Below are 13378 nucleotides of genomic sequence, written 5' to 3'. Positions count from 1 at the left end.
CATATCTGTCATCAGCTAAAGAAATAATCAGTAAGAACTACGTAAGTGCTTTTTCGGAGATTCTGCCTATAAAGAGGATTATAGAAATTCTACATAATTTCCTAAAAGAGATTAAGTCTTAGAATAAACTTATTTTCATTTCAGAATGAATGCATAATGATGCATGCATTATTAATGCCATAATCCCAAGACTAAAACATACTGTAATGGCCATATGCTGTCAATCAACTTTAAAATGAGATTATGATACAACAAAAACATACTTAGCAGCTTATTATGTTATTATACAGCAATTTCCAAGATCTTTTTGAATTCATTAGGGAAAAGGTCCTCGTTTTGTATTCCACTGAATTTAGAATTCTATGAATAGTAACTCACAGAGGACAGAACAAAGAGAGTGATAGAAAACTGCTGTAATATACCTTAGCTAATGTGCTAGTCCCAGAGAAGTCAGTCGGTTCCTTTACCCCCAACCTAGTAGTGCCAGGTTTACACCCGTAATGCCTATTCTGCTTAAAGCACTAAATAATTTAGGAGTGTCAGAGTTTAGATGATAGGACTTCTCTGTTCTATGGAAGGAGAGGAAAAAAGTCTCAGGAATGTTATTTCATCTTGTCAGATCTTGTCCCAACATCCATCAGTCTTCATTTTTTTTATGGCTCATGTTTTATAAAATAACTTTTTAAAGCTTTTTAATTAATAGTTAAATGTTGAGAGCTACAAGCACGGCTACCAGCTAAAGCTGCTTTTACAATCTCAGATTTGAAAGAAACTAGACTAATTTGGTCATGTCTTTCAGAATAGCAGATAAGAGCTGCTATACTACAGAACCACAGAATAGCTGGGGTTGGAAGGGACCCACCCCGGAGATCATCCGCTCCAACCCCCCTGCTCCAGCAGGGTTGCCAAGAACAGGTTGCCAGGACCGTGTCCACTTGGGTTTTGAATATCTCCAAAGACAGAGACTCCACAACCTCTGGGCAACCTATTCCAGTGCTCAAACACCCTCACAGTAAAGAATTGTTTTCTTGCGTCCAGATGGAGTTTCCTGGGTTTCAGTTTGTGCCCTTTGCCTAATGTCCTGTCACTGGGCACCACTGAGAAGAGTCTGGCCCCATCCTCTTTACAATCTCCCTTCAGACACTTAAACATTTTGTAGAGAAGTCCTTTCCTAAAAATTGAAACTTAGGCAAATAGCATAAGGGGATTGAGAAAATCTAGTAATGTACTTTTTTCCTTTACTACTATGTAGAAGAGATGGCAATAAATAGCACAAGTCTGGTCTTATTAAAACTTATTAAAGAATGAAAGAACAAACTCTGTGAAGAGGAGCAATCTTAAAAAAAAGAAAATTTGTTTCATACAAGTGCAATTACTATCCCTAGCTATAATTTATAACTAAATTGTAAATCATGACACCCAAATACAGCCCTTGCATCATTTTAATTAGCATGACATACATTTATACACCTTGTGAAAAAGTGTTCTCTAAATTTCTAAATTCTAGTTTCTGGATACTTGTAAGGTTGCATGTGTCTGGCATTATCATTAGCGCTTGTTACTAAAAACTTTATATTACACCTTCCTGATGCTTTTCATTAATTTTCAAACCTGTTCCTGTATCAGTGATATATGGACAAAGGAGAATAAATACTGGACCCATTCATGAGCTCTTCCTGGATTCACTCCTTTCCTTCTCTCAAACACCTTCAGAGCTGAGTGTTGAGCATTCCTTGAATATTTGCCTGCTCTCTAAAAGTATGTGAAACACCAGCCTCTACCCTGTCACTACACATTTTAACATAAAAAAAAAAAAATCCAAACACTGGAACACATTCTAAGGGACTGTAAATAAGGGATGTGTTTCTGTCAACGACTGAAAGAGATCACTAAATATTAAAAGCCATGGAAATCTGCACACTGAAACAAAGTCCCAGGATACTTATAAGAACAAGTAGATGCACACGGACACTTGTAGGATTTCTATCCCTGCTTGTAACAGTGATTTTTGTGGCTGAATACAACAGCATCATATTAAAAAGATGAAACAGAAAAAATAACCTATTGCAACACATGAAATAAGAAAAATAGAAACCAAATTCTGCCAATATACTGCCATTCTCTCTTGGACTAGGACATATTTCCATGTAGCAGAACTATTAATTGATTTAAAGGAGAGAGAGAACTTACCCACTGTCAGTGAATAAAAATTCTAGATGGGTCATATAAACTTCCCAAAGTGGAACACTATATCGTTGAGCCAGGGAAACAGCAATCTTGTAAACATTTTCTTCAAGAGTTCTTTCAAAAAAAAGCCATAAATTAAAATGAGAAAGAGTTACAGAAAGCCCCTTAGACACAACATGAAAATAAATATTTACATTAGAAAAAACATGGTTTCTTCTGAATCTTTTTTTCCCATAAGCCAAGAAGCTACATTTAATTCCCTAGTTTTATTCATAGTTAAATAAAAATACATTAAAGCATTCCTTCTTGCATTAGTTTATATTCAGTACTGCATTTGAAAAAACCCACGCAAATCAAAATACAGCAGAGATTTCCCAAAGACAAACACCTGATCCACACATAGCTTGGTCTCAATGAGAGTCAGCTTTCTGCTCATCACTTGTACTCAAGTAAAAACATCAGTTTTTTTTTTTTTTTTTCATTTCAATTACAGAATGACAAAGGATGTAATGCTTCAGTCAGCATTTATTTAATTCAGTTACAACAGGTACAGGTTTTTAGCACAACTGGTATATGTATCCTCAAAGCTCTTTCCAGAAGTCTACAGACAAACATTTTTAGCATGTGCAGACTGAAAGAAGGTGTGAAGATGTCCAACTCTACTTTGTAAATGCCCTAGAAACATTGCAAACGTTTTTTTTCTGTTATTGCATACCCCTTTAACAGAATGACAGATAGAAAAACTGTTAAGTGATGGAAGCTTGAAGCTAACTCATATTATTTTTCACTAATCCACCAAAGCTAGTATGGCTCACCTACAGCCACATAGGCTTTGTTTTCATATTGGTACAGAAGCAATTCAAAGTTATGAAGGCTGATGCTGGTTTTCTTTTCTTTGGGACAATTCTATGAAAAAGACTACCTGCTTACCATCGCATTCTAATAGATCTTCAAAAAAAAAAAAAAACACCTCAAAGTTCTTGAAATTTAAAGTGAATAGTGCTGACCACATTGCATTAAGTTCCTTGGTTAAAAAGTCATACGGGACTAAGAAAAAAGTCGTACCTATCATAAACTATTACAAAAACCATTGTGGCTGTCAGTAAACTAGTTTACCAACTATTAACACCACCATTCAATAAACTCATATTAAAAAGAACTTAATGTATAAACTTAAGTAGCTTTATCATATTATGTTTAACATCTTCCTTAGATTCTTCACATTCTTTCTACAACATCATGGAAAAGATAACTTTGCAGAGCAAAGAGCTTGTAGCACTGCGTTATCTAGACCATCGTCATGGTCCATCCATGGCAACAAAGGCAAGCAGAAAAGAAAAAAAAATAACCCCAAAAAAGCAGAAAACCTCCCACAGATTAAAGAATATATCCTTCCAGTTCCTCTTCATCAAAATGTAGATCTATATCGTATTTTTCATATTTTTATCTATGCTAAACAAGGCTTACATGTGGAATCTGTGATATCGTAGAATTAAAATAAGATTTCAGACTGGAAAAGCAACACGACAGGAAAGAACATAATGCTGAAACAACCTGCTGTCGAAAGTACTAACCCTCAGATTATAACTATTGCCCTAGGAGTAAAACAAAAACCCCATCATGTGTAACTCTATCATATCATACAGCAGGATCCATTCCCCTTAGAACTTCTTAAGCCTTACTAAAAATCCATTGTCTTGCTGTTTTAAGAGTGGCATGCAGTGGCAGTGCAAGGCAATAGTTTAAGGGAACAATATTATTCAAAAGGAGAACAGTAACATGTTATTCATTATCAAGATAATATTGACAAGATGAGAATAAGCAGTTTTTATATACTGGAAAGCCAAAAAAAAGTGTCTACTACCTTGTAAAAGACCTTGTAACCTTCTGCTGCACACCTCATTTCACACCCAGCCCTGGTTGCCTGCCTGCTGGTGAAACCCCCACTAACAGGTACTGTGCTATCCCGTTTTTATATACTTCTTGTGTGTTCCTGGGCCCAGACTGGCGCAAAAACAAAATAAGGGATCGTTTTTGTCGATGGTTCTTGCCTCTGCCTCTTCCTCTCCCCAAATCTGACCCCCCCCCAAAAAAAAAAAAAATTGAAGACATGCCTGTGCAGTAGCCCTCAGTGGCGTTTTTGATGGCTATCTCCAAGCTCAGAGAAATCTAGAAACTTGGGCTTATTGTTGTGCCATACGGTTCTCTGATTTATTTTCTGGAAAGGGATGTATCTCATATTCACCAAAATCTAAGAACCTAACAAGCACAAGATAAATGGCAACGTAGATCACTTCATAACCGCAATTTTTTTTCTAAATCCATTCACTCATGTTAACACAGGAATAAAAATCTAAAACAAGTATTTATGATAAGACTTAAGGCTAGAACAAAACAGGCAATAGTTACAACCAACTTCTGATTTCAAGTTAAAGTACCTTCTAACCATCACAGAGGTAGTTTCAGAGCAATGTTTTAACAGAAGCAGCAATGGAGTGGAAACTCAGAAGTAGATAAAAGAAAAAAAAATGGCTTTCAAGTTATAAAAAGTAAAAATTCATTCAGAAAACTTATATGCCATAGTTGGCCTGAAGTGACATAGAACTTTAGCTGATTGTGCAGGAATTTCCATTCAGCCTTGCTCTATTTTCCTTTATTTCCTTCCTAGATCTGTTCTATCTTTATTTTGCCCAAATAAATTGCAAACTGCTTGAAAACTAACCTTGATCAAGTCTATGAGGCACCTAGATCTTTAAATGTTTGATAAGTAATGCATAATAAGCTCTCATGAGACTACATCAAAATACTGAAGATTAAAATGACATTATTTTGTTAAGTAGTTTAGTAAATTGCTTACTAAGTTCTAGTAAAAAGCTTCTTTGTAAATAAGATATCATCTCTTCCAGGTGTTATTGTTCCTGCAAAAAGCACTTAGTAAAAGATTCAAAACAGAAGGCATTTAATGGTAATTCAGAAATAAGCAGGAAAAAATATGCTACATAAACATATTAAATTTGCACATTGTTTTCATTAGAAAATGCACATAGGAGTCAACTGAGAAGATTAAAGCAAGAAAGCTGTGAGCTGAACAAGTAATTAATTGAATCTTTGCAACTGCCTTATATGGAACTACTATTCTCAAATACATGTTGTGAAACTTAGTTTTTGCTAACTTCCTCTTCGTATTTATTTTGTTTATATATATAAAAAAAAAACCCTATATCTACAGCATTCTAAGTATACAAAGCAAGTAAACAGGCTGCATCCGAAATAAATATTTGTTAATAGTAAGAAGATTTTTGCATTGAACATACTGCAGAAAGTCATCAACATGTGTCATTCAGTTAATAACACACGACTGATATGCTTTGTGCTCAATGAGTAAAAAGAACAAAACAGTGAACTCCACTGAAAAAATTAAAAGATGCCTGTAAGCTATCTTAATGAACGTGGTACTAAAACTCATGATCAAGCTATACAGCTACAATTTCCATTGCTTTTATAAATGCAAAGCAGCAGATAGTGTTCAAAACATGAGATTACAGTACTATTTCTTATTCACAATTTCACATCAATGTTCTTTTCTAAACATTATCTACTGAAATTGTAGCCATAAGCAACTACATGGACGAAAACTTGTAAATACCTACATATTCTCTTCAAAAACTTATTATGCATGAGTTAAAAATTAGTTTTAAAATATGACCTAATAAGCATTGTATGCATCGCACAGAGCTCTTCTGTTGATCTAGTCTTTTAGTAGCTAATCAACTGTGATCATCTTCAAACTACCTAGAGTTCAAGTAAGTTCATATGTTCAGTTTTAAGCATCTGCACGCAGATATTAACAAAACGTTATTTAAAAAGACATTACTAGCTTACAGAATTTCTGTTTTCTAGTCTCGATAACCTAAAAATGAGAAAAAAAGCATTCTAAAATTTAGAACATGGGGAACCTTCAGTGAAGGCTTCTGTAATCCTGGATAAATATAGGAAAAAATTGTAATATATAGTAGCTTTATCTAAATTACTAAAAGTAAGTACAGATTATTTATCATTTAAATTCAGTACTGAAGGGTTTTTTGTTTTGTTTTGAAGGTTTTTTTTGCTATTGCTGATACATAAGCTTTGATGCTTGGGCCTACCTTAATAGATTGCAAGAGCAGATTTACACAAGATGAGAGGAAGAGATCAGATCTCCATCTATGCTCTTATTTCATTCATCCTTGATGAATAATATTAGCAGTTAATGAACAAAAAGTAAATAGTAAAGTCTTCCATGAAATTTTACCAATCTGTTTGTTTGAGGAACGTTTCATTTGCCTGCAGTAGTTGAATAAACACACGTGCATTCATAACAGCATTCCACTATAAACAGCTAATGCAACTGGTAACTTCCCAACCCTTCTAAACATCAGCACTATTGAAAACTTACTTTCCTGCTTTAAGGCTTAAAGTAACTCAATTTAAAAATAAAAAATATAACCAGAATAGACATTACTTACTCTGCCAATCCCAATATAGTTTCTTTCTTGTACTGGCCATCTGCTGTAAACCTCTGCACGTCCACTCCTTTGCCAAGCCCTTGAAGCACCTGAGCTTGAGTAAAATCCAGCAGTCGTTCGTTGTAGTAGTGCAACTGATTTATCAGAGTTGCTATTTCTTCGGGCCAGTCTGCATACTGAGTAACATGCTTTGTGACCATCTTAATCAGCTCTTTTGGATCTGCCTGTGAAATTAATTGAAAATAGACTAAAAAAACACCGTTAATTTCTGTAACAAATTTATCACTCTGTAATTTACCTGATGCTCAGAACTGAGACATGTCTTTATTTTTTGATACAATGGAATTCAAAATTTTACGTAAAGGGTATTTCTACAACTTTGAAATTTGTCCCTTTGGAATATTTCAGAGTCATTCCATATGCTACAAAACTTACGCAAATTTACTTACCTCAACTACTACTAATTAGAACTTCACTGTATGTAAATTTAGTTTAAAAACTCTTAATTTTATTAACATTGAACAAGGTAGCCAATTTATAAGACGCTTCGATTGTAAAAGAAAAAAAAATTTTTGCAAATTTCTTTTACAAACACTAATAATCTGCCAGTTATAAATGCTACAAATAAATTTACTTGAAAAAAAAAAGAACCCCAGGAAATCTACCTCAAGAACAAGAATGGAATCAGTATTGCAAATTTATTAAATAATTTTCTTTAATTACTGATTTTCTTATATGCCTTTATTTTATAGAATAAATAAAAGAAATAGCTTAGCATTTTAAAGTACTCAAGCACTGATTACTTGTAAACAGCAGGAATTGTTGCAACATTTGAAAATTAAACACAAAAGGCCTATGAAATAATGGCCTATACCCATTCATTTTGTACAATGACAACTGAGACTCCCAAATAATACAGTATTGACCATCTGTGCATTACAATCATTTTTGTTTATAGAACTTGGATTTGTGATGAAAGTTTTCTACTATAGATACCATACATCACATGCATATTTAATCAGCCACTAACTTCTGCAGTCAAAACCCCACAATATCAACCCCATGCAACACTTTAGAATAGGAAATTAATACAGTACAAGCATTTCAAATGGGAAAGGAACCTGCATACATTAGGGAGTTTGCAATTATTTCAGAATCCGGATAATAAGTTATGTTGAGATATCCGCACTTGGCAGCGAGGTCGGGGGGCTGAAGGTCCTTGTGATTTGTAAAGAATGACTTAGTGCTCAATACCTTGATTTTCTCTCCTCCATGAATAATGAGGCCACCAGCAGTGCAATGCCCCCAAGGCAGCACTGCAACTTCTGCATGGTGCCCACTGAGGAAGGAGTGCCACCTGCAGCATCACCAGTACCTTTTCGTGAATCTCACTGCTTTACAGTAAATAATCACCAGAGATGCCAAATGTAGTTGGAGTATTTTTAAAAGAAAACTCTTTTAACTACTGTGATTTCAGAAATTTTGTTGAGTGTAACGGACAAGTACACTTCATTTTTATTATAGAATGATTCTGCTGAATTGTAAGTTGAACTTACAATATGAACGTTAATTACGGTACCCAGCAGGGTACAAAATGGACCAAATGTTTGACCCTTGAGGCATACCTGAACTTTTCTATGACTTACTGGTCATTCTGAATTGATGCTTTTTTTTTTTTTTTTTTTTTTTTTTTCAAGTCCTGCCTGACAGGCTACTCACCAAATCATATTATATGTTTTTTTTTCCCCTCCCCACATGATACTTTTCTGAAGCCCTCTAAACATTGTGAACTCATTGATTTTATAAACATCAGTAGTTCAAGGTTACTTAGGAGACTGGTAACAGAATAATAAGAACTTTTATGGAAGAGAGGCAACCAGAATGGTGTCTCTACAATACAATTACACTGCCTGGAAACCAATCCACTGCTTAATTATACGCATTGGTATCTATTTTTAGGTGATTGGCTAGAAAACAAAGTGCATGGAGGAAGGGAAAGACAGGACAAGATGAGGAAGACTGTTTAGTGTAATTGACTACCTAAATCCTCTGTACAGACCATAGAGAAATACAGGTGCTTCTGACATGATGAAGGTAAGCTTGTCTCTTTCCCTAGGTTTTCCCTCTCTCCATTAAGAAAATAAGAATACAACATCAGGAGTCTACTTGTTCCAGTGATAACATATGGAACCAAAAGAACCTGTTAAGTATTAAAACAAGATTCAGATTACCCAGAGCTACTCTTGGGATGCAACTGTGTGGTTAAAGTGCACTGATGCTCATGGAAACAACTATTCTTTCTCATCCTTTTTGATTTAGTCATTCTTGACCACATCTGATTTTCCACGGTTTTCCATAAAGCTTGACTTTGAATTTAGACTTGATTGCCACTCATCAAGGATTATTAAAGACAAGGTAGAACCTGCGACATACGAAGTTCCTGAGCCATAGACTACTGGAACCAAAGCATGATTGCATCTTGTCTCTGATGCACTTTCACGGTGGTCCTTCCATTTGTCTTTTATGAGATACTTCAGAAAAAAAAAAAAAAAAAAAAATCAACCATACATTGCCTCCATTTTTTGTTTCAAAATTTTATCCACTATGTTATATAACGTTGTACATCACGCTGAAAGAATAAAACAAAACTAAATCTCCAAAAGCACCATGTATTACTCCAATTCCATCTTCAAAATGTTTTGGTCATTTCCAGTGAATCCCAGAGAGAGAACTCTATTTTGATATTCAAAAATGTCAGCTTGAGTAGTTCAAATACAGTCAGGTGGTCCTAACCATAAAAAAGGAACTTATAATAGAAGCATACAGCAACTTGAATCATATGCATTTTAATTCTCTAAAGCACACACTCAACAGTTATTACCTTTCCTTCTCTGTGAAAAGTGCTTGGGTTTCAAGACATTAAATTAGGCATGAGAAACCCTTTTGTTGCCTTGCACAACATACTGCATTGTTTATAAAGTAAAGGGCAATCTTGAAAATAATTTCAAACAAGGATGTCGGAACACTTCTTTCAGAAATGCCTTCTGAAGATGAGAAGATAACTTATTTTAAGTCTTTCCTGCTTAGCAAAAAAATTTTTTACAGCAAGACAGAACTAGTAACTTCAGTATTTAAAACAATAACTTAAAATATACTACTAAGACAGCTAGATTTCAACTTTTTTTTTTTTTAACAATTCTTTTCTTCAATGTGTCAGACAATCAACCACTTCTAATCTGAAATTCCTTTACAACTTTTGCAACATTACTTCCATCCATAACATGCCACCAAGTTGTCACCCTCTCATTTGGGATCTATCACTGACGTCAACATTTATTCCCCATTGGTTACATTTCCCAAAAGGCATCTTTGTGCTTATGCTTCAAAGAAACATAAACATATCTAATCAGCTTAATCATATTCCCTCTAATGCTTTTGCCAAACAACGCCTACTGTAACGACTAGCTGTAATGACTAGCTTGCAGTTCTGCCAAGACCACTCTGTATCAAACTGGTCAGTATTGTTTCACTGCTTTTCTTATCTGAGCCTATTTTACCTCCTGTTTCATAATCAGGATTTAATAAAATAAATTAAATAAATAAAAACACAAAACACCTCAAAACATATAGAAAACCAAAGGTCAAAGACCAACCCTGTGATAAAACAGTATCAAAAAAAACCCAAAAACGAAATAACGATAAAATGTTATGGGGAGAGGAAGAGAAGAAAGTGGAAGATAAACTGCTGTACGTGTTCTTGCAGAGCAATGAAGCTTAGAGGATCAATGTAATGTATACATGAGTAATGAGGAACAACAAAAAAATTACATTGATGTTTGTCATCAAGGTAACGGCTTCTCAGTACTAGGTTCTCTTCTATTTTTTGAAGCTCTGGTATAAGTTTAAAAATAAGAGAAAAGTACCATACGAATGATGAAAATGACTTCAGAAACATACTTTATAATGGATAATATCTTCAGATTCCGAGTCTATTGAGCTTATTAACAATGCAAGAGTAATTTGATTACGCTCTGTTAACATGTATAAGGCAAAAAAAAGTGGAACACCACCACTCTTCAGTCTAGTAGATGAAATGATGATATCTGACAGCTGGTAAATTAAGCTATATACATTCAGACTAAAGACAGAATACAAGTTTTATACAGGATTTATTTATTACAATCATTTGCTACAGTCAAGGCTTTTGTTAGCTTCTTCATCACCAGAAATCTTTAAATCAGCATTGTCCCCTTTTCTCCCCTACAAGACTTATGCTCTGAGCTACTGCAGCATCTGAAGGCAAAAATTAGTTCAGGGAAATCCTACAGCCTGCTTCAAGAAAGAGCCTATGCTACCTAACTGTGGTGAGACTTTCTAGGTTTTGAATTTGCCCCAAGTTGCAGCTATTTCCAAAAAGCAACTACAGGAATCATGCACTGCTTTTCTTCTTTTACACTCATTGTCTGTTTACAGTCTTAAAATGTTTTATTAAATAACAATGATGTTGCCTATCTACTAGTTATGAGGCATTCAACATAAGCTCAATAAGAAAACAGAAAATGCTAAAAACTGTTCAGTGTCAAGCTGCACAGAACTTGCATTTCATAATTTTAAGTATTCTTTTTTTTTTTTTTAAACAACTTCACTTTTTGAAAGGACATGTTTAAAAGAAACAAAAATAATTCTACATCAACGAGACATCCAGCTCAATCAAACATGATTTCTAGTTCTAACAAACATGAAAATAACAACAACAACAATCATTACAGTTGTATTGCCAACATTTAGAAAAGTCTTAACTGTTTTTAACTGAAAAGATCATAATAACTGGCTATTGATAGTAGCTAGCCACAAAAGAAATTAGCAAAACTGATAAAAGTTGATGCTTACTGCAGCATTCCTATGGTTTACAAGTTCTCTGAATTTCTTACAAGTTTAAGACACATCTTAAAAAAAAAAAATTCTAGAACTTAGTTGTGTAAAGATAAATGGACTTCTACAGATAAGACAAAAAATCATATTCAATTTGTTTTCTTTCTAATGACATCTGTAAAAAAAATTTGATTCACTGCTATCTGTGTTGGTTTTTCAGATTCTCCCAGATACTCGAAGTACTGCCTACGTGTCCAGCTTCCCTGCTTTGTCAGGTCAATCTCCTTTCATACTTCTGGACAGCTGCTTGAACAACATGGCTTTCTCTCCTTTATGATCCACCAAGGCTTGTCTATTTTAAATATGAACACAGCAGCAATCACAGGCTAAGATAAGTTTATAGTGAAGCCACTACAGCATACGGAAATGTGCCACGCTCTTAACTTGTGACTGTTAATAATGTTGTCAAGGTAACAGGGAACCTGCTGTGAACTCTCTGCCCAGGTATTTTACTCATCTATTGGATGTGTGCTAAGTTTTCTGCTGTAATAATGTTGTCTTGGTAATAGCGAAGCAATCTAGTATAGACATTGCTTGGAAATAAAAAGAAAAAAGAAAAGGAAAGAAAAAAGCAGTCACTTCCATAAAGCTAATTTTAGTTCCATACTACCAGATATGACTTAGCACCCAACACAACGAGTTACTACCGATATTACATCAGCTGCTTATCACTGATCATCACAGACACTGCAGTTACCAATAAGAATCAGCTGGAGATCTAGGTCCACCCAACTAGATGTTGTAAAGTGGTATTTTCTTCTGAACATATAGAAGCATCTGTGAAGCCCCTTAGAATCTGTATATTACTGTGATATGATGAACACCGGTTTCAAAAACAGAAGGAGGTTTACAAATTGGAATTTGTTCTTCCTGATCCCTAAAATAATCTTCAGGTTTTAATTTCCTTGGCCAAGTTGCTACTTTTTCTTCTTTCAAATGTCTTTAAAATACTTAATTCAGCCACGCACTTAAGAAAAGCCAAATAACAACAAAAAAACAAAGTATGAGAATATGAAGGTAGTTCCCCTCCTACTCCTCTCCCACTTGGGAAGTGGTAACAATTTTACAGCTATAATAAAAGATAAACAATAAAAAAACCAGGTCTAATGTAAGCATGCCATTGACAAAATTAGATCAATGTAAGGCCATTTATCTTGTTACTTAAAGATCAAGAATCTCCTCAGTTGTTCCAGAAATGAACATACGCTAGCACAGCTAACAGAGGCAGCAAACAGACGCAGCAGTTTGCGCAGCAGTGTCTGGGCTCTGCTTGGGTCTTTTGTGGACCCTGCTGGAAGTTGTGGAGACTTTCTGGGGACCCGCAACGAACTAGACAGCGCTTGCTGCTAGCAGGAAGAGAGCTGGGCAAGGACTGCTGCAGGGGGCCTTAACTTAACTTCTCCTGGGAAGTTCTAGCTAGGTGGGGCTGCTGCTAAGGAGCCCTCTGGACTGCCCTGGTCAGAGGGAGTTGGGGGTTTGATTCAGGTGGCTCCTGATTGGGTGGGTCAAGCACCCTTGTGAGTCACTGCTAGGCAGAGGCCTATATAAGAGCCAGGCCTAGAGCGCAGCTCCCACAATGCAGTGAACACAGGGAGCAGTTTGCACAGAAGGCACCTTCGTTTCCCATAGGTTCGTTTCCCAGACAGACCCTCCGACAGCAGATGCAGCTCTGCAGGTGTCAGGCTGCAGGGAGTGCCTGGGGCCTCTCCGTGGGGCCCGGGCTGACAGCCAGCTCTCCTGTGTGAGGTATGCTG

The 13378-nt window shown here is 35.5% G+C and overlaps 1 protein-coding gene across 3 annotated transcripts in view; it reads right to left on the bottom strand.

Annotated features, from left to right (window-relative positions):
• NBAS (NBAS subunit of NRZ tethering complex) overlaps positions 1–13378 on the bottom strand; it is a 187445-nt gene that overhangs the window by 74678 nt on the left and 99389 nt on the right. For all 3 annotated transcript variants that reach the window (XM_068937157.1, XM_068937158.1, XM_068937159.1), the window contains 2 exons: positions 6693–6916; positions 2191–2301 (listed from right to left, as the gene is read on the bottom strand). In XM_068937157.1, the coding sequence (XP_068793258.1) occupies positions 2191–2301; positions 6693–6916 (335 nt within the window). The remainder of the gene's footprint in view (positions 1–2190; positions 2302–6692; positions 6917–13378) is intronic.

This window comes from Struthio camelus, chromosome 3 (genome assembly GCF_040807025.1).
Source record: "Struthio camelus isolate bStrCam1 chromosome 3, bStrCam1.hap1, whole genome shotgun sequence".
Classification (NCBI taxonomy): domain Eukaryota; kingdom Metazoa; phylum Chordata; class Aves; order Struthioniformes; family Struthionidae; genus Struthio; species Struthio camelus.
The sequence above is the reverse complement of the archived record's forward strand: the minus strand, read 5'-3'. Positions and strand labels throughout refer to the sequence as shown.